General features: G+C 43.4%; 1 protein-coding gene across 1 annotated transcript in view; it reads left to right on the top strand.

Moving 5' to 3' along the window:
- The first annotated feature begins 314 nt into the window (after positions 1–314).
- Positions 315–22,578, top strand: part of NR6A1 (nuclear receptor subfamily 6 group A member 1) — a 77,445-nt gene continuing 55,181 nt past the window's right edge. The window contains exons 1-2 of the mRNA XM_077486222.1: positions 315–348; positions 1,046–1,318. Coding sequence (XP_077342348.1) covers positions 315–348; positions 1,046–1,318 — 307 coding nt within the window. The remainder of the gene's footprint in view (positions 349–1,045; positions 1,319–22,578) is intronic.

The raw sequence follows: 22,578 nt of genomic DNA, 5'->3' as shown, positions 1-22,578 counted from the left end.
ATGATATACCTATGAATGCTGCCTTTATTTACATATCAATGCAGTTGGCCTCATCTTTTTACATATGCATGTCACTGCTATTTACATATGAATGCCAGTATTTACATGTAAATACAGGTCTGCGGGTGAGTCATCTGTACACAACAATAGGGCAGAGCTGGGCAGCATTAGTAGCAGCACAGGACTAAAACTTCAAGGGACAAGAGAATGTAAACTGGGATAGTTGGCAAGTATGAGGCAGCTGCTTTGGGCCCCACAACAATGACAGGGCCCAGGGCAGCTGCCCCTTTTGCCCTGCCATAAAGACGGCCCTGATGGCATCTGTGGCTGAAAAATTTTACTACACAGGTAGGTGGCTTATCATAATCTGATTGCAAGACCAGCCTTATTGTGCAAAACAATTCTGAAAATATCAATTTTAGGATGGATGTAGTACATCCTTTAATATATTATTGTATCCCTAACTTACCCAGCACTTTAGTGTATATATTGTAATATATTGACTATCCAGCAGCTAGAGGTAAAAACTGCTTGATGTACAGTTAAACTAATCAGTAGTGAGTTTTGAGTTGAATTAGGCTGACTATAGAGGTTTCGATGTTTCACCATATCAGTCGATCCTTGAATAACTTGTAGTTGTAAGACTGTCAATGATTTTCTTCCAGAAGGGGTAAATTCTTTAATAATTTTTACATCAAAGAGAGAGAGAGATTAGCTAGCGAAGCAAAGATTTATTTTTAATTTTTTTGCAGTGTGATGGAAATTTCTTTGTGCAATAAGGTTTATTTCCAAACCTTGGAATGATGTGGTAGTGCATCTGCTTGGCCCAGCTATTGCATGCAATGTTCCCACTAGGTGGTGGTAACTTTTATTGAGCATTGTAAGGTCACACTAAAATTTGATGGATTGATCTAAATATGCACATCTTTCTGCCTGCAAATTTTGATGTACTAAAGCTGAACAACTAACACTTTGGAAGTAATCTGTAAGTGATTCCCAGAGTCTGTCTTGTAATTTTGTAAAATTATATGATTTTCTTTGACAGTAAGTTACACAATAATACCCAGCTGTTGTTTCTCCTCCATAGATGACCGCGTTGACCAGAGGGCGTGCCTTATCTGTGGGGATCGTGCCACAGGACTGCATTATGGCATCATCTCTTGTGAGGGCTGCAAAGGATTCTTTAAGCGCAGCATCTGCAATAAGAGAGTATACCGATGCAGTCGCGATAAGAATTGTGTCATGTCGAGAAAGCAGAGGAACCGTTGCCAGTACTGCCGCCTCCTTAAGTGCCTCCAGATGGGAATGAATAGAAAAGGTAATCTCTTAAAACACCACTAAACATGTATGGGCTTTTTAAATGATGTGTTGCAAAGAGCATGGATGGAACACATAACGGTTATAATTTAGCTATAAATGTAATAGTATCAGCATACTATAGGAATTGGTAGCTTTGCGGTAGAGGGTATGTCAAGACCTACTAACCTAAAATAAGCACATGTACATCTCCCATGTTTGATCCCTTAAAAGACCCTTCACTTCCCGAAAAATATCTGTTGATCTTCCAGATACGCAGTAATTAATTCCCTGTTTTTGACTGAGAACATACACTATATTGTCAAAAGTGTTGGCACACCCCGCCTTTACATGAACTTTTATGGCATCCAAGTCTTAATCCGTAGGGTTCAGTATTGCATTGGCCCACCCTTTGCAGCTATAACCGCTTCAACTCTTCTGGAAAGGCTGTCCACAAGGTTTAGGAGTGTGTCTATGGGAATTTTTGACCATTTTTCAAGAAGTGCATTTGTGAGGTCAGGCATTAGTGTTGGACGAAAAGGCTTGGCTTGCAGTCTCCACTCTAATTTATCCCAAAGGTGCTCTTTTGGGTTCAGGTCAGGGCTGGGCTTGGCCCCTTAGTTCCAGTGAAGGAAACTTTTGGACAATGTCATGCTCCCAAATTTGTGGAAACAGTTTGGGGATGGCCCCTTCCTGTTCCAACATGACTGCGCACCAGTGCACAAAGCAACGTCCATAAAAACATGGATGAGCGAGTTTGGGGTGGAGAAACTTGACTGGCCTGCACAGAGTCCTGACCTCAACCAGATAGAATGTCTTTGGGATGAATTAGAGTGGAAACTGCGAGCCAGGGCTTTTTGTCCAACATCAGTGCCTGACCTCACAAATGCCCTTCTGGAAGAATGGTCAAACATTCCCACTCTTAAACTTAATATCGAACCCTGCCTAAGACTGGGATGCCATTAAAGTTCATGTGCGTGTAAAGGCAGGTGTCCTAATACTTTTGGCAATATAGTATATATCTTTTCTGGCATAAAATCTCAGTAGTCTATTGGTAAACTATTAACTCTCTCTCCTGCTGCACATCGCCACAACATAGGAGAATTTTTCTATAGTTCATGATGCGGACTGGGAAGACTGCTTGAGGTAACATAGTAAGGATTGCTCTGAATTTCGAAATGGATCGACAGGATTTCTTTTTGCTTTTATCGAACAGATAGAACAAAATTATTTCAAAAGTATAGTTAACAGACAACAAAGGAGAAGGTTAGGTTTTGCATATACTTTTGGAAAGATTATGTAGTAAAGGAAAATTGGCTTGTGAATGACTATAGGAGACCATTGGTTCATGGGTTAACGTAAATAAAATATTGGTCTGTTCCCTTATCTGGACATCATAATACCCACCTGTAATCTTATTAAAATGATTTTCAGTTTAGAAGAGTAGGGATGGGCCTGAGCATGAGTTCAGGCTGAACATTTACCTGTTCGGCCGTTCGCTGAACAGACAAAATCGCAGGGTGTTCGCTCCAACGAACACCCTGCAATGCACTGAGCGCTGCACAGTGCATTCTGTGCCCTCATTGGACTTAGTTTTTATTCTGTACTCCAACTCCTGGACCTCTCTGCTGCCTTTGATAAGGTTGACCTCCTCAAAAAAAACTTCCACGCCTTTGGTCTCCATGACTGTACTTTCTTCGCTGGTTCTCTTCCTACTTATCCAACTGCACCTTTAGCATTTCTTACAACTCTACTTCCTCCTCTCCTCTGCCTTTCTCTATTGGGCTCCCCCAAGGTTCTATTCTTGGACCTCTCCTATTTTCAATCTACACCTCCCTGGGTTAGCTGATAGCCTCTCATGGCTTCCAATACCACCTCTGCCCTGAAGACACCCAAATCTATTTCTCTACCCCTCAGCTCACTCCCACTGTCTCCTCACATATCACTTATTTACTATCAGATATATCAGTCTGGATGTTACACCACTTCCTCAAACTCAATCTATCCAAAACCCAATTTATAATTTTTACTCCCCTATATGCCCATTTCCATTCCCCTGATCTCTCTGTCAAAATCGATGGCACAACTATAAGCCCATCCCCACATGTCCAGGTTCTAGTTGTAGTCCTGGACTCTGAACTCTCCTTTAAGCACCACATCCAATCACTGTCCAAATCTTGCCATCTCAACTTCCGCAACATCTCCAAAATACGCCCCCTTCTAACCAATGACACAAAAAAAGCCCTTAATTCACTCGCTGGTCATCTCTCGCCTCGACTACTGCAAATCCCTTCTCTTTGGCTTATCTCTACATAGTCTATCACCTATTCAATCTTCTCCAATCATGAATGCTGCTGCCAGACTCATCCACCTTACCAGTCGCTCTGTCTCCGCTACCCCTCTCTGTCAATCCCTCTACTGGCTTCCACTCCCAAAAAAATTTAATTCAAAATACTAACTACTTACAAAGCTATACACAATTTAGCCCCCAGCTACATCACTAGCCTAGTCTCTAAATACCAACCTACTGGTTCTATTTGTTCCTCTCAAGACCTCCTGCTCTCTAGCTCCCTGGTCACCTCCTCCCATGCTCGCCTCCAGGACTTTTCCAATTCCTTTCCAATCCTATGGAATGTCTTACCCCAATCTGTCCGCTTATCTCCTACTTTATTAGCTATTGAGAGACGCCTATCCTACCCACACCTAACAACTGTATTTTCATTTTCTCCATCAGCTCACCCCCCACAGTTATTACCTTTTGTTCAAATTGACCCTCCCTTCTAGATTGTAAACTCTAACTACCAAAGCCCTCTGATCCCTCCTGTATGAATTTGTGTTGTGTACTGTCTGCCCTCATTTAGTAAATCACAGCGCAAACTGTTGGCGCTATATAAATCCTGTATTATAATATAATTGAGTAAATTTGCCTGACAAATTAGTTTATCTTTATAACCTTTAAGATTTGGCTGCTCAATAACCAGGCAATTTTTTGCGATACGGCACTGCGTCGCTTTACCTGACAATTGCGCAGTCGTGCGATGCTGTACCCAAACAAAATTGACGTCCTTTTTTACCCACAAATAGCTTTCTTTTGGTGGTATTTGATTATCTCTGCGTTTTTTTTTTTTTTTGCGCTATAAACAAAAAAAGCAACAATTTTGAAAAAAAAAAACACTATTTTGTACTTTTTGCTGTAATAACACTTTTTTCAAAAAGCAAATTTTTTTCCTCAGTTTAGGTTCTAAATATTTTTGGTAATACAAATCACAAAAAGTCTATATTGACTGGTTTGCGCAAAAGTTATAATGTCTACAAAATAGGTGCTAGATTTATGGCATTTTTATTATTTCTTTTTTTTGTTCACTAGCAATGGCGGTGATCTACGATTTTTATTGTGACATGGCGGACACATTGGACACTTTTTTGAAAATTTTTGTTTATTAACATTTTAACAACACATACAATAGAGTACAAGTACCAAAATCCCCCCCCCCCCCCCAACTCTTGTGCAGCCTTTCAACTGTTACTAAATCTCATTCCACGCTCATAACTGTACAAAAAGGACAAGAAAACATTTTGTTGCTAGAGGTCATCACACAGTCAGGTATTCATCTAGTCAGGGTTACATCAACACTTTACCCAATACATAGAGTGGTTGTTACAGCACCTCCCCTTCATAACAAATCAATTCAAAGTGTCTGTTATCTAGCCAACATTGCCATACTTTCTCAAATTTTTTAGGACAACCCCTACTTAAGTATGTTGCTTTATAAAAAGGTAATCCTTTATTGATTATGCCTTTCCAGTAGGCCACTGTAGGCGGTTCAGGTTTTTTCCAACACAAGAAGATAGCTTTACGTGCATAGAACAGGGAGAGAGAGATCAGTAGTATATTATAATAGTTCTTTGTGCCCTACGGGGTGCCAACACCTCACCAGGCTGAGCAAACAGACTGTAATCGTAACAGGTATCAGCACTGAAAGTACTGTTTGTATAGTGCGTGTTACCCCTTTCCAGAACTTTTTTATCGGCTGGCACTGCCACAATATGTGGTCAAAATCAGCATGACTATCAGTGCAGCACCGGCAAACTGCTGTACCTGTGCCATATATTCCAGCTATCCTTGCCGGGGTTTAGTATACCCAGTGTAGTATTTTAAATTGAATGAGCTTATCTCTAGCCCACACCAGAGTCTGAAATGGGCGATCCCACATATCATCCCAATATCCCCCCCCCCCCCCCAAAAAAAAAAATCTGTTACCAATGCACTCCATGTGTCTCTACATTTATTGAGCATAACTGTGCCTTGTCCCACACACGTATAGTGACACGCATCGAGGCAGTCAAAGATGGGGAAGCCTGGGGACCCCTGTATACCAAGTAAGATAGGCCCTCATACGATCCCATAAGAGCTGCCTCTAGTACTGTTGCTGAATCCCCGTCATCCCTTGTCAACCAGCGTCTAACAATCACCATTTGTCCCGCTATAAAGTATTTGAAGAGGTCCGGTAGCGCTAATCCACCTTGACCCCAGGGCTCCTGTAAAGTACGGAGACCAATTCTGGTGTGTGCAGTGGCCCATGAAAAGGAGCTAAATAAGCTATTCACCCTCCTAAAAAATTAGCAGGGGATCCAAATTGGTGTGTTCCGTAGGAGGTACAAGAAAACTGGGAGACCCTTCATTTTAAGTAAGTTGACCCGTCCAATCAGGGACAACAGCAGATGTCTCCACGCATCAAGCTGCAATTTGACCTTGGCTAATAAAGGCAGCAGATTTAGGGAAATAAAATCACCAACCCTGGACAATACGCGTATGCCCAGGTGCTTAAACTCTGGCACCCATGCAATGGGGACTCGTTTGGTTGCCAAGGCCTGGGCATCCGAGTCAATGGCCATCACATTGGATTTCTCCCAGTTAACTTTCAGTCCAGAAAACATGGCAAATTTATCTAGTATTTCAAACACGGTCTCTAGTGACGACCCTGCATCCTGCAGAAAGAGGAGCATGTCATCTGTGTAGAGTGCAGTGCATTCCCGAATACCTCCCACCTCTAATGCTCTCACATCAAGGGACCCAAAGGCTCAATCGCTAGAGCAAATAGGGACGAGGACAACGGGCATCCCTAACATGTGCCCCTACCTACCGGAAATTGGGAGGGGACCGAGGTGCCCAGCTTTATGGCTGCTTAGGGTTTACTGTATAGTAGTGAGATCCAAGTCATAAAAACTTCCTCAAACCTCATGTGGCACAGTACCACCAACATATAATTCCAGTCCACAGAATCAAAGGCTTTGGCCATGTTGAGGGACACTACCACCCTAGTCCCCGCTCTGTCATGGTCGATCTGTAAATGAGCAAATAATCTGTGCAGGTTAGTGTCTGTAGATTTTTGAGGTATAAAACTTGTCTGATCTATGTCAACTAGGGTAGTAATAACTTGGGAAAGTCTTGTAGCTAGTATCTTTGTTAATTTTTAGATCTTGATTTAACAGTGATATGGGTCTAATTGAAGAGCAAGTTAAAGAATCCTTGCCTGGTTTCAGCAATAGAATCACCTGTGCCTCTAATAATGAGCCTGAAAGACGGTTATGTTTAAGATGATAGTGAAACGGGGCTCTCAGTCTGGGGACCAAGTCCTCCATATGGAGTCTATCACATGGGACACTTTTGACACATTTTTGGGTCGATTGACAATTATACAGCGATCAGTGCTATAATGCACTGATTACTGTATAAATGTCACTGGCAGGGAAGAGGTTAAACTAGGGGGCATCAAGGGTTTAACTATGTTCAGTAGATGTGTCTTCTAACTGGGGGGGATGGGACTGTGACTATAGGAGATGAGAGATCGTGGTTCCCAGCTCCTAGGAACTCTCCTTCTCTCTCTCCTCACAGAACTGGAATGTGTGTGTTTACACATACGTCCCTGTTCTGCCTCTCATGCCCACGATTGCTCGTGGCCGGTGACCATCTCGACCGCCGGTCACGAGCGTCGGCACCCCCTGCTGTACAGTGGGTGCGCGCCTGCTGTCCCGCTCAGAGGGACCGGCGTATAGCCACGACGGTTCGTGGGGTCGTGTCTACTTGCTGCAGTATAATGACAGTGGCTGGTTGGCAATGATTTCTAATAATGTTCTCCACGTCACAGCATAGTGTTTACCTATAGTCTGGTCAGTAAATTGTTTTATCCTTTCTTTGCCTCAGTAAAATAGTGAGACCGACATCCAACGTTTGGAAACATTTCTACAGTGCAATTTCTGCTGCGAGCAATGATGCAATGTACAAATATTGTGGGAAGAAATGTATTCGTTTCCAAATGTTCTCATTCCAGAAACACTTTCTGCCACTTCTGAATCATCACAAAGTGTTTCTTCACCAGCAGCATCTTTAAGGAAGGAAGTGTTGCAAACTACAGCCTCCCAAAAACTCACAATCCCTTGATTTATAGATAAAATAATACCCAAGATGCATATTGACAGGAAGCTTTTAAATAATATGAGGGAAAGGGTGTGATCATCACTGTAATAAGCAACCAGAGTATAAAAAATAAAATCCTGATCGCCCCTCCAGAGCAGTATAGTGTCACTATGTTGATACTGTACGCTCTGTTGACGGTAAAAAAAAAAAAAAAAAAAAAGTTTGTGTAAAACTTTTTTTTTTACACAAATTGTCATCAGTTCATGTCTCTGTTCACCATCACACTAGTCATAAAGTGACGCTGAGCTGCTCTGGTGTCAGTTTGCAAAGACAAAAAGTGTGAAAAAAAACATGTATATTATTTATTTTCCTTAACATTGTGACAAAAAAAGACAACTTCAAAAAACAGACCATACATTTTACTTAAATACCTTTGGGTGTCTACTTTTCAAAGGGGGGTAATTTGATGGATACTGGCCAGCCTCGTGGTTTTTATGCAGGATTTTCTGCCAGGAATCTGATGTTCATATATCAGTACCACGTGCAAGTACCCTTAGACTTTAGCCCACAAGGTTACACTTAAAAAATCATGCGCTCATACTGTATTTATTGGCGTAAACATGCACTTTTTCACCCTGCAAATTGGGTATAAATAGTGTGTGTGCAAATACAAGGTGAGGCTGCAGATGGGCTTTGATCAGGCTGCATTCATGGCAATGGTGAGGCTGCATTGATGGGCACTGACCCTTATTTTGCTTCAAATTTCTTTATTTAAAATTTAATTTTTTTCCTGAAACTTCCCTCCTAAAATGAAGGTGCGTTTTATATGCCAATAAATAAGGGTTAAACCCTGTGCTTTTCAGGCTCTCAACACCAGGAAAATGCTTATAAAAATAGGTTGTATGAGAGTTAAGTGTACTTTCTAATCTGTTGTCCACGACAAGAAATGCCGTATTGATCATGCTAATTTAACCGGTTTCCGACCAGCGCACACCGATGTACGTCGGCAGAATGGCACGGCAGGCAAATGGGCATACCTGTACGTCCCTTTAAATTTGCCGCCCTGCCATCGTGAGTGCGCTGCCGCCGGCGCCCTCGCATGCTGGTCGGGTCCCCCTTGAGTCCGGTCGCGGGTCCCGCGGACTCGATCGCCGCGGGCATACCCGCAATCGTCTCACGGGGTGGCTGAATGAGGAAAATTCCGTTTTAAACAGCATCTCCCTGTTCTGCCTAGCAACTAGTGATGCTGATCTCTACTCCATGTGATTGGCGCAGAGATCAGTGTTCACTAAATTAAAGCCCTGCCCCCAACAGTTAGTAACACACCCCTAGGAACACTTAACCCCTACACTGCCACCCACTGGTTAACCCCTTCACTGCCAGTATCATTTACACAGGAATCACTGCATTTATATAGCAGTGATTGTGTCATAACTGACAATGGTCCCAAAAATGTCCAATGTGTCCGCCATAATGTCGCAGTCACAATAAAAATCGCTGATCGCCACCATTACTAGTAAAAAAAAAAATGTTAATAAAAATGCCATAAAACTATCCCCTATTTTGTAAACGCTATAACTTTTGCGCAAACCAATCAATAATCATTTATTGCGATTTTTTTTTTAGCCAAAAATATGTAGAAGAATATGTATCGGCCTAAACTTAGCGAAAATTATTTTTTTTTATATATTTTTGGGGGATATTATAACAAAAAGTAAAAAATGTGTTTTTTTCAAAATTGTCACTCTTTTTGTTTATAGCGCAAAAAATAAAAACCGCAGGGTTGATCAAGTACCACCAAAAGAAAGCTCTATTTGTGGGAAAAAAAAGGACGTCAATTTTGTTTGAGAGCCACGTCACATGACCGTGCAATTGTCAGTTAAAGCAACGCAGTGCCGAATCGCAAAAAGTGGTCTGGTCTTTGACCAGCAAAATAGTCCGGGACTGAAGTGGTTAAGAAGGTTCTGAATGCTGGGAAATTTCTATATAATGTATTTGGGGGGAAAAAAGAGTAAACTCGCATAATTCTTTTTCGACTAACATATACCACGGGTCATGAAAGTCATCTGTATGAAATAGGATGCCATGAAAAATACGAAAGGCTTAATTATATTGTAGCGTTTTGCCTCTTTAATAGAGATGGAGATTGTTTTTTTTTTTTAAGGCTATTTAAATTAAAATACCAAATGTACAAACACACATGTTTGTCAGTGGACACAACACAGGAATTCTATAGCAAACTGCTTCTGAACCAGCTAATGATCAAGGTTGCCCGTTTTCAAAGCTATGCATCTTAAATCACCAACAAACTATATATTTTCATAGTATGAGAACTCCACCTAGTGGTGAATCAAAGTTTGACTCTGAACAAAATATCTAATATTGTACAACCACAATTTGGAATGCTGTGTAAAATCTAAACAAAAACAGAATGCAATGATTTTCAAATCTCATAAACCCATATTTTATTCATAATAGAAAACATATACATAGTTGGTCAGGTTGAAAAAAGACACAAGTCCATCCAGTTCAACCACAAAAAAAAATCATACAATCCCATATACCCAATTCTGTACTCGCAGTTGATCCAGAGGAAGGCAAAAAACCCCAGCAGATCATGCTCCAATTTGCTAAAGCGGAAAAAAAATTCCTTCCTGATCCCCCGAGAGGCAATCGGATTTTCCCCGGATTAACTTTACCTATAAATAGTGCCCAGTTATATTATGTACACGTAGGAAATAATCCAGGTCTTTCTTAAAGCAATCTACTAAACTTGCTAGAACCACCTCTGCAGGGAGTCTATTCCACATTTTCACAGCTCTTACTGTGAAGAAACCTTTCCGTAAATCTCTTTTCCTCTAGACGTAAAGAATGCCCCCTTGTCCTCTTTGTTGACTGGAAAGTGGAAAAAAAATAATGTTTAAACTGGGAAAATGTATAATTTTAAAGGATAAATTCACCTTTTCTTTTTTCTAAATTCCAGCTCCCCTATGTACCTCTATGCTCTTAATGTAACTCTGTTGCAGAAAAATTTAGATTTTTAGAACAAGGCCTTATGTTTGCTTTATTCTTTAGAAAGCTTTAGAGACTTCCTGGTATATAGATTTGTGACAGAGAAACCAGTAAGACACAGAAAGGAGTTTACCAGCTGATCTCATTAGAACGCATCTTTCACCCATCGACTATGTTTGCACAGCATCCCTGACATTTTTCCATGCGTAAATTTGCCTGGTTTGTCAAGGTAGGCTGCAACAGCTGCTATGCCTGCATGCCGAACACTCTGGGGTCGTGGGTTTGACACCTCTGATGTGTCCAGCGTGATTGGGTAGATGGTGTCTGATGTGTCCAGCGTGATTGGGTAGATGGTGTCTGATGTGTCCAGCGTGATTGGGTAGATGGTGTCTCTCTCCTATTCCATAATTTTGGTAAATCTAAAGGAGATTGTACAGTATCTGCCCATCTTTATACGCCTAAAATTAACTAGCTGTGCTGTCAGAGCTATTAATTTGGTAATGGCACACCAAGCACAAATACATTCTGCCACATGAAAAAATGAGTGACAAACGCAGCAAAATGCACAGTAAAAAAAACATGCAACTAGCACCACGCTAGATTGTCCCATGAGCTACTTTGCCACATGTAGGACAGCTCATTGCAATCAACATACTGCCCTATACGTGTCACGGGAAAAACATGTCAAAAACAGGAGCTTCCACTACGTTAGGTGTGAATGCGGCCTGAAAGTGAAATTGATGCGTTTAAGAACAATAGCGCTCCTGCTCCCCCTTCCGCACCTGCTGCAAGAGGAGACATATCCTGCCAACTGCTGGGGAGGTGCAATGGCAGCAAACACTTAGTTTACTCACTTTTCAGTCCAAAGTTCAGAAATTCCCAACAAACCGTAGAGGGAAGGTGCCCGACCGGAGACACTTACAGAATGCAACAGCAATGTGTGGCAGAGCAGGTGTAAGGTGCGCAGTCTCTGTCTTTAACAGAATTCGGCCTGGCTGGTCTGTGCCCAATTGGGGAGGTTCCAGGAAGGATGGTGTGTCCTTCTCCTTGCTCGTCTGGAACCTATCACCCTACTGCTAATCACTGCCCCTCTCAGACTAGTGAACTGTCCCTAAACTACCCACACGCAAAATGCATGCCCAGCCTGGGAGCCAGGGCCTTAAATAGACTCTGTCTGACCCAACATGGCTGCCAGAGTGACTTGTTTGCCATAAATTCTCCTCCAACTGCACTGCCGCTGTGGTTGAACTCTACCTATAGTTGAGAAAATAGACTATACCAGCCTACAAACACGTCCCAAAAAAGTTGGAACAGAGCAATGTTTACCACATGTCGCATCACCTCTTCTTTTCACAACACTCTGTAAACATCTGGGAACTGAGGAGAACAGTTGCTGGAGTTTTGGGAGAGGAATGTTGTCTCATTCTTACCTAATATAGGATTGTAACTGCCCAACAGTCCTGTGTCATCTACGTTGTATTTTTTTTGTTTCAAGATTCGCCAAATATTTTCAATTGGTGAAAGGTCTGGACTGCAGGCAGGCCAGTTAAGCACCTGGACTCTTGTACTACGAAGCCATGGTGTTGTCATAGATGCAGTATGCAGTATGCAGTATGCAGTTTAGCATTATCCTGCTGAAATATGCATGGTCTTCCCTTCTCTGGATGGGAGCATATGCTGCTTTAAAACCTGAATATATCTTTTAGCATTGATGATGCCCTTCCAGATGTACAAGCTGTCCATTCCATACGCACTAACTAATACACTCCATACTATGAGAGATATGCAGGCTTTTGAACTTGAGCACAAGCCAGAAGGCCCCTTTCTTCTTTAGTACGGATGATGCAGTGCCAATTGTTGCCAAAAAGAATGTCACATTTTGATTAGTCTGACCACAGAACAGTTTTCCACTTTTACAACAAACAATTTAAAATGAGTTTTGGCCCAGAGAAGACGTAACATTTCTGGATCGTGTTCAGATATGGCTTCTTATTTGTATGCTAAATCTTTGCCTTGCATTTTTAGATGGCAGACATGGATGTCTGCATGGACACCCCAGCAAGGTGTCTGCACATGCAGCCCTCAAAATTTGCACTCGTCTGCTTTAACGAGTGGAAATTGGCGGAGGGCGATTGTGGCGCAGGGGGCGGACTGGGCTGACAGTTTCCCGGCTGATTGCTTCTGGCAGAAGTCAGATGTCCTCTACAAAAGGGCGCACCGCTTCTGCCAGAAGGGATCAGCCAGGAAACTTTTAGAAGGATCGGGCAGCCAGATGAGAGATCTCCCATTGAGACGTGGCTTGTATATGAATAGCCAGCCGCTGTCCAACAAAGTCCCGCCTCCTGGACCGGCATTGGACCAGTGTGCTGTCTAATAAAGAAGGAGGTGGGACTTAGTTGGACAGCTGCAGCTATTAATATACAAGCTGCGTCTCAGCGGGAGATCGCAGCTTTGTGTCATCCGGCCAGCAGATCCTCCTGATTCCTCTCTGATGCATTGCTGGGCACTGATGAGGCTGCACATATGGGCAATGATACATTGTACTGATGAGCAATGATACATTGTACTGATGGGCAATGGTAGGCTGCACTAATGGGCACTGATATGCTTTATGTTAATGTTATTGTTGTAAAGTTGTTGTTAATATTTATTTTTGGAACTTAATTCTGCATAAAACATTCAACAGCAAAATTCTTGAGGGGACACAAGCAAACTGAAAAATACTGAAAAAACCCTTCAATAGCAGCCTCACTTTGCCATCAATTGCAACCACTGTGCCCATCATATGCAGCCCCTGTGACCCCCCCTCCAGCACACACTTACCCCATCCTGGTGGCGGGTGATGGTGGAGAACTGTGGGACATGCACGGGTATTAGATCTGCGCCTCTTGATTGGCTGAGAGGCAGAGGCGGTTCAGTGTTAAAAGCTCTGCCTATCTGCCCCCCCCCGGTGCCACATATCGGGGAGCGGGTACCTGTTTATCTGGCATGTACCTGTCCCCATTTCTGTGAGATCATTTCGAAGTTCAAGCCCCCCCCCCCCCGATCCATTCAGAAAGTGCAGTGTGCTTCGCGCTTGTATAGTAGGGAACCAGCTATGAAGCCGCAAGGCTTTACTGACGGTTTCCCTTACAGGCAATGGCGCTGGCAGCACCCAAGAGCCAATGGAAACATTGGCTGGGGTGCCGACATTGCTGGATTCCAGGACCGGTAAGTGTCCTAATATTAAAAGTCAGTAGCTACAGTTTAACTTCGCTTCAAAGTTTTTTGTTTTTTTTGCATGCTTACAGTTCCGCAAATGGTAATATAATTTTATATAGCACAGTAACAATATTCCTATTCATTGTGATCTTCAGACTAGGATGCTATGTGTAAACATATTACAACTTGATTTCATACCATGAGCCCTGTGTAAAATGCAGCAAGATTTCAGTGATACTTTTCTGATTTGTATTCTTGTCTCAGGACAGTGGTCTAGAAAATAATAAAGCCAGTTTACGACTGTTATTATGGTTACTCCTACTTGCACTTATGTTTTGTATTTCTGATGGCTAAGATTAGATTTCTTTCTTGGAATGTTAGGGGACTGGGCAGTCCGGTGAAGAGGCTGGCGGTGCTTAGGCACCTTAAAGATATGAAGGCTGACATTGTGTGTCTGCAGGAGACACATTTTGCTCCTGCTGGTACTCCTAGCCTGGGTTCTAGACAGTATATCCACCAATACCATTCCACATACTCTGCCTATGCAAGAGGAGTGAGTATCCTAATTAAACAGCATGCACGTTTCTCCTGCTCCCAACAGGTTATTGATCCGGGGGGGAGGTACATTTTTTTGCTGTGTAAGCTTGCTACTATACAATGCATTATTGCCAATGTTTATATCCCGCCGCCGTATTCGGCAGAGATTCTTAGGCGCCTAGCTGGGTTTATGGCACAGTTCCCTGGCATACCCCTGTTGGCGATGGGTGATTTTAACAACTATGTCAACGGTCTGTGGGATAAGATTCCAACTCCTCCGGTAGTCCCCTCACGCCCTAATGGCGATACTCCTTTTGCAGCTCTGTTAGCTGAACTCGGGCTGGTGGATGTCTGGCGGAAAGCCCACCCCCACTCCCGTTTATATTCCTGTTGCTCTCCAGCGTTTGGGAGCTTGTCCAGAATAGACCTGGGACTGGGAAACTCCGCCCTCCTCCCCCTAATTAGAGATTCTGGTTATGGGGTTAGACATATATCCGACCACTCTTCTTTGTGGATTGAGATGTCCCTATCTACTGACCACGCACCTAGGAGTTGGAAGCTTAACCCCTTTTGGCTTGCATTATTCCCGCAGCCTGACCCCATTACAAGTGCTCTTAAACTTTTCCTGCAGGACAATTTAGGCTCGGCAGCTATAGATGTAGTCTGGGATGCAACTAAGGCCTTCCTTAGGGGACAATTTATCACTACTATAACTGATATAAAACGGAACACTAAAGCTTGGGAAATGGAGGTCAGTAGAGCACTTAGAGAGTCGGAGCAGGCCTATGTTGACAACCCCTCGGAGGACACTAAGAGGGCTTGGTTGGGAGCGCAATCTATGTCTAGACAAGTAACTTTACAACTGGCAGAAAATAAAAGGTTTTTCCTCCAACAAACACACTTTGAGGAGGGGGAATCGACGGGCCATATGCTGGCTCTGCTGGCGAGGACCCAGGGTTCCGCGCCTATGACTCACTCACTGTGCGATTCGCAGGGAGTGACCCATTCGGACACCCCTGGGATCTTGCGGGTATTTCGATCCTTCTATGCAGACCTGTACTCCTCTAAGGTGCAGCCCGGTGATGGGGAGATTGGGGACTTTTTAAATGGGTGTGATATTCCATGCCTGTCTGCGTCGGACGGAGAGCTGTTGAACGCCCCCTTAACGGAGGAGGAATTGGCTTCTGCACTGGAACACTCTCATAATAACAAAGCTCCGGGGGCGGATGGTCTCCCATCCGAGGTATACAAGCGTTATGCTGGGGTTCTTTTGCCAACCCTTTTAAAAGTGTTTAACAACGCCTTAGAGACGGGGGTCCTACCTGCCTCTATGAATGAAGCAATCATAATTGTACTTCTGAAAACGGGTAAGGTAGCAACATCACCGGACGCATATAGGCCAATCTCCTTGCTCACGACAGACGTTAAACTTTTAGCTCGGGTCTTGGCAACGAGATTATCTCTGGTAATACACAAACTGATCCATAGGGATCAATCAGGATTCATTCCATCACGTTCCACTGCCCTAAATATTCGCCGTTTATTCTTGAACCTACAGGTTCCTGTGGATAACCCCGGTAATCAGGCCATCCTCTCGCTGGACGCGGCTAAGGCCTTTGATAGTGTTGAGTGGCCTTATCTGTGGAAAGTGATGGAGCGGATGGGGCTGGGCAGCACATTTATTAGTTGGGTCCGACTGTTATATGCCAAGCCTACGGCTAGAATCAGAACTAATGCGGAGCTCTCCGACCCATTCGTGCTGCACAGAGGCACGAGACAGGGGTGCCCTCTGTCGCCCCTGCTCTTTGCCATGGCGCTTGAACCACTTGCAGCCAGAATGAGATCGGCTCAGGATATTGTGGGTTTCTGCAGGCCCACTGGAATGGATGTGGTATCGCTCTACGCTGATGACACGCTTATATACCTGGGGGACACCCAGGGCTCCCTTACGGCCACCATGAACCTGATTACCCTATTTGGTACATTGTCAGGTTTTAAGATTAACTGGGACAAATCTGTACTGATGCCCTTGTCCCCTCTAACGGCTCCCTTACCCCCTTGTGCAAACATGATCCAGACGGTTACATCCTTTAAGTATCTGGGGGTGCAGATATCCCCCGAGGTGACGGAATATGCCAAACTGAATCTTATGCCATTGTTACTTAAGTTCAGAGATAAATGTAAGATCTGGTGTAAACTACCGTTATCGGTGGTGGGCAGGGTAAACCTCATTAAAATGGTGTGTGCCCCGCAGCTGCTCTATATTTGTCATAACTCCCCGACTTGGATCCCGAAACGTTGGTTCGATAAAATTGACTCTCAGTTTAGGGAATTAATATGGTGTAGAAAGACGGCCAGACTTAGTTTACTTACCTTGCAATATAATAAGGACGAAGGGGGGTTGGCACTTCCACACGCTAGGATGTATTTTTTTGCTTCGCAGCTCCAGCACATGGGTGGGTGGGGGTTGGATGACCCATTGGACCCGATCCGAAGGATACTGGCTGACACGGTCGCCTCGGACACAGCATTGTCTAGATTGGAGGCAGGCTTCCCTCATATGGACAGGGGTTCCCCGACTGTTATACTGCTGAATACACTGTGGTCTCATGTTAAAAAACTGCTACGAATACGTGGCTTCCTTGCCCTCACCCCTATTTGGCGGAACGCTAATTATGGTGAACTTTTTAAGCTCAAGGGATTTGGTAACTGGAGTGGGAGTGGTCTTCAGTATCTCTCGCAACTGTATAGTGGACGGGTACTGAAGTCCTTTATGGAAATACAAGCGGAGTTTGACATCCCTCGTAGGGATTTCTTTAAATATTTACAGTTACGTCATGCGTTGCAGACACAGGCACGGAGTGTGCAGCTCTCCCTAACAGACCATCCTGTGGTGAAGGAGATATTTATGCAGATTGACCGTAAAGGCATGATCTCTAGGGGGTATGCTATGCTTCTTGACGCGGTGCAGGACCCGGCACGTCTTCCATGTCGGCAGAGGTGGGAGGCGGACCTGGGGCCCATGGACGCGGAGACCTGGAACCTCTGCTTGTCCTCCGCTCCGTTGGTGTCGGTATCGGCCTCCCATAGGCTCTCCCACCTATATTTACTACATAGGACCTATAGAACTCCAGTTAAACTGCACAGTTGGGGTGTTAGAGGGTCTCCCCTTTGCCCTAAATGTATGCGGGACCATGGGGATCTTATGCACATGTTCTGGAGGTGCCCGAAACTAAAACGATATTGGGCGGGAATTTTTGACACTATATCCTCAGTGTTCTCTGTTGGTATCCCGCGGTGTCCGGTGGTCTGCCTGCTGGGGGCCCTGGATGAGGAATCATTGACACCCTCGGCCCATACAGCCATTATCAGGTTACTATATGTAGCTAGAAAATTGATAGCGAGACTATGGATGACCCACAGGGTTCCCACCAGGCAGCAATGGATAGAACAGGTGAACCAGATGCTGATCAGAGAAAAGATAACATACCAACACAGAAACGCACCGCACAAATTTAATGCCATGTGGGGGGGGTGGCTTGAGGTCCCGGGACTAGCTCCCCACCAACTTATACAGGACAGACTTTTACAGGGTTAACTGAAGGTCCTAGGACCGGTATATGGAGGTACATAAATGGTCATGTTTCCAGGATGGGTCTAACTCTATGTCTCTCCCTTATCCGGTAATTGTACGGGGTGCAGGGAGACACCAATGGGACTGTGTGCTGGGCTGTGGGCCGTAGTATATATGTAAGGTACCTATGCCGCTGTTTCTTGATGCGGAGTGGTCTATGAGAGAACGATACTTTTGTTATTACTTTTGGTTCCTTTTTTCTTTTTCCTTATCTCCTTTCTTCTTTAATTTTTTGGTTTTATTGATATTTTCCATGTCTCAACAGTTTTCAAACCGAACCTATTTGTATCTCTATATTCTCTGTATACTTTTGGATGTAAAAACCAATGCTACTGTAAGACTGTACTTTACTCCTATGTTTGGTTTGTACCGTAAGTGCTTTACAATAAAAACTTATTTGATTTAAAAAAAAAAATAATAAAGCCAAAGGGTCACCATAACAGGTAGCATTTTTGGAAGGATGTCAAAAATAGCAGCTCTAATATTTTGGTAATGACAGATTAACCTTAAAGCGGAGTTATAGGTATTTCAGCACCCACATTCAGTATATGAATTGTTATTGTCATGTTAAATTAAAAGAAACGTGTACTGAGAGAAATATGGAGTCTGCGATTAACGAAAGTATTCGGCCCCCTTGAACTTTTCAACCTTTTGCCACATTTCAGGCTTCAAACATAAAGATATAAAATTTTTATTTTTTGTAAAGAATCACCAACAAGTGGGACACATTTGTGAAGTGGAACGAAATCTATTGGATTTTTGAAACTTTTTTAACTAATAAAAAAATTTAAAGTGGGGCGTGCAAAATTATTTGGCCCCCTTGCGTTAATACTTTGTAGAGCCACCTTTTGCTGCGATTACAGCTGCAAGTCGCTTGGGGTATGTCTCTATCAGTTTTGCACATCGAGAGACTGAAATTCTTGCCCATTCTTCCTTGCAAAACAGCTCGAGCTCAGTGAGGTTGGATGGAGAGCGTTTGTAAACAGCAGTTTTCAGCTCTTTCCACAGATTCTCGATTGGATTCAGGTCTGGGCTTTGACTTGGCCATTCTAACACCTGGATACGTTTATTTGTGAACCATTCCTTTGTAGATTTTGCTGTATGTTTGGGATCATTGTCTTGTTGGAAGATAAATCTCCATCCCAGTTTCAGGTCTTTTGCAGACTCCAACAGGTTTTCATCCAGAATGGTCCTGTATTTGGCTGCATCCATCTTCCCCTCAATTTTAACCATCTTCCCTGTCCCTGCTGAAGAAAAGCAGGCCCAAACCATGATGCTGCCACCACCATGTTTGACAGTGGGGATGGTGTGTTGAGGGTGATGAGCTGTGTTGCTTTTACGCCAAACATATCGTTTTGCATTGTGGGCAAAAAGCACCTTCTTCCACATGTTTGGTGTGTCTCCCAGGTGGCTTGTGGCAAACTTTAGACAAGACTTTTTATGGATATGAGAAATGGCTTTCTTATTGCCACTCTTCCATAAAGGCCAGATTTGTGCAGTGTACGACTGATTGTTGTCCTATGGACAGACTCTCCCACCTCAGCTGTAGTTCTCTGCAGTTCATCCAGAGTGATCATGGGCCTCTTGGCTGCATCTCTGATCAGTCTCCTCCTTGTCTGAGCTGAAAGTTTAGAGGGACGGCCAGGTCTTGGTAGATTTGCAGTGGTCTGATACTCCTTCCATTTCAAAATGATCGCTTGCACAGTGCTCCTTGGGATGTTTAAAGCTTGGGAAATCTTTTTGTATCCAAATCCAGCTTTAAACTTCTTCACAACAGTATTGTGGACCTGCCTGGTGTGTTCCTTGGTCTTCATGATGCTCTCTACGCTTTCAACAGAACCCTGAGACTATCACATGGCAGGTGCATTTATACAGAGACTTGATTACACACAGGTGGATTCTATTTATCACCATCAGTCATTTAGGACAACATTGGATCATTCGGAGATCCTCGCTGAACTTCTGGAGTGAGTTTGCTGCACTGAAAGTAAAGGGGCCGAATAATTTTGCACGCACCACTTTTCAGTTTTTTATTTGATAAAAAAGTTTAAATTATCCAATAGATTTCGTTCCACTTCACAATTGTGTCCCATTTGTTGGTGATTCTTCACAAAAAATTTAAATTTTATATCTTTACGTTTGAAGCCTGAAATGTGGCAAAAGGTTGAAAAGTTCAAGGGGGCCGAATACTTTCGCAAGGCACTGTAGCTCCCAACTGTCCCTGATTTCGAGGGACTGTCCCTGATTTGGAGCAATGCCCCTCTGTCCCTCATTCCTTCTCATTTGTCCCTCATTATGGTCTGATCCATATAGATGTATATAAAATGCACTTTTTATCTATCAAAAAGTATTTTCCAGTGCAAAACCTTTCATCTGATTCTAAATTGCTCCATTTGTAAATTGCAAAGTGTTAAAAAAAAAAAAAACACTTTTGAGTTTAATCAATTTTGTATTTTTTTACAATTCTCCCTTAAGGGGGCGTGGCAAGGGGTGTGTCCCATGCCTGCATACTTTTGCTGATAGGTGTCCCTCATTCCCATCTCATAAAGTTGGGAGGCATGCATTAATACTGTTTAAAATGCTTGTCTGGCTGACTCTGGCTTCAGTACTTTCTGACTTATTGATTTAGAACACCAATGCAGATCAGGAAAGTAAAAGTGAAATCAGAGCTGCTAGGACTGCATGCTTTTTATAGGCAAGAATCTTAAAATATTGACGGCTTTGGGTCAGTATTCAGTAACAGCCAGGCACCCGGATTTTTTTTTGAAAGGTCAACAATGGTCGCGTTCATACTAACTCAGAGCAGGTTTCCTTTAAAGCATGTTGTATACACTGATCAGCCAAAACATTATGACCACCCACCATAACCCATCGAGTCATGAACTCCACTAGACCTCTGAAGGTCTGCTGTGGTGTCTGGCACAAAGCTGTCAGTAGCAAATTCTTTAAGTCCTACAGGTTGCAAGGTGGGGCCTCCATGGATCAGACTTGTTTTTCCAGCACATCCCAAAGATACTTGGTTGGATGGAGATCTGGAGAATATGGAGGACTTGAAGTCCACTCCTCAATCTCATTAATCTTTTTCTCAAACCATTTTTGAATTCATCAGACCAAGCCATCATCTTCCATTGCTCTGTGGTCCAGTTCTGATGCTCACGTGCCCATTGTTGGCGCTTTTGGCTGTGGCCACGGGTCACCATGGGCACCTTGATGTGTCCGTGGCTATATGCAACAATCAGATGCACAAGGTGTTCTGAATTCTATTGGAACAAGCATGAACATTTACATCAATTTGAGCTACAATAGCTCTTCTATTGCATCTGTCTTCACAGACCAGCCTTCACTCCCCATGTGCATCAATTAAACTTGGCTGCCCATGACTCTGTCACCAATTTTCATTTATTGGATCACTTTTGGTAGGTCCTGACCACTGCAGAACAGGAACATCCCACAAAAGCTGCAGTTTTGGAGTTGCTTTGACCCAAGCGTCCATCCATTACAATTTTCCCCTTGTCAAAGTCGCTCAAATTCTCACCCTTTTTTCTTCTAACACATTAAATTCAGAGGCAAAATGTTCACATTCTGAGTAAAATTATTAGCCCTGAATATGAAATAAAACCCCCAAAACATATATTTTCTGAACGCAGACTCCATAGAAAATAAAATGGTGGTAGTTCCAATTTATTATGTTACACATTAGCGCAAAGATCTCTGAAACTCATAATTTCAATACCTAATACAGCAAACTGTCAAATTCAGGACAAACACATTAAATTATCCAATTTGTTGGTAAAATATAAAAAAGGAGGTTACGCAGAGTAAATATATACACAACCTGTCAAACTATAAAACTGCTCCTGCCCGTGAAATGGCAACAAATTTCAGTACCCTATATTTTCCATAGGTAACACTTTTAAAGCCCCTACAGGCCATCCATTTAGAGCAGTTTAGTTCTGGTCAGTAGAAGCTCTGGAGCTAAAAATGTTCAACTTACTCTGGCTTGCGTGGCGATATATATAACGTGTTTCGCAATCAACGTTTTGTGCATAGGCACCTTTTACTCAGGGCCGCTAATAGAGGGGGACCACCAGCCCTCCTGTAAGGGGCCCGGGTAAACAGAGGGCCTGGACAACAGGAGATTCTGGAAAGAATAGCATGAAGGGTGACGGCATCTTGCCCACCCACATTTCAGTTCTTACCCCCCCCCCCCGGCCTGCCGCACTCACAGCCGGGACAAGGAGACAACAGCTTGGAGGCTGGAGCGGTGAGAGAATAAGAGCTAGTCGGAGGTCTGCTGTGTTTTGTTCTCCCCTCCTGTCAGAAGAGCGCTGATCCATATACAGTTCAGGAGACCGGATCGCTCTTACTGTAGATTGCATGGCACTGTACACACACTCCGCCCCCCATCTCCTCCAAAGGCTGCTCACCTCCCGGCATGTGTGAAGAGGAAGAATGGGGGTATGTGCCTGAGGAGGAAGAA

The sequence above is a fragment of the Lithobates pipiens genome, unplaced genomic scaffold, assembly GCF_037356315.1.
Source record: "Lithobates pipiens isolate NorthernLeopardFrog02 unplaced genomic scaffold, aLitPip1_a1.2 Scaffold_1, whole genome shotgun sequence".
Taxonomy (NCBI): Eukaryota; Metazoa; Chordata; class Amphibia; order Anura; family Ranidae; genus Lithobates; species Lithobates pipiens.
This window is presented reverse-complemented; position numbering and strand designations above follow the sequence as displayed.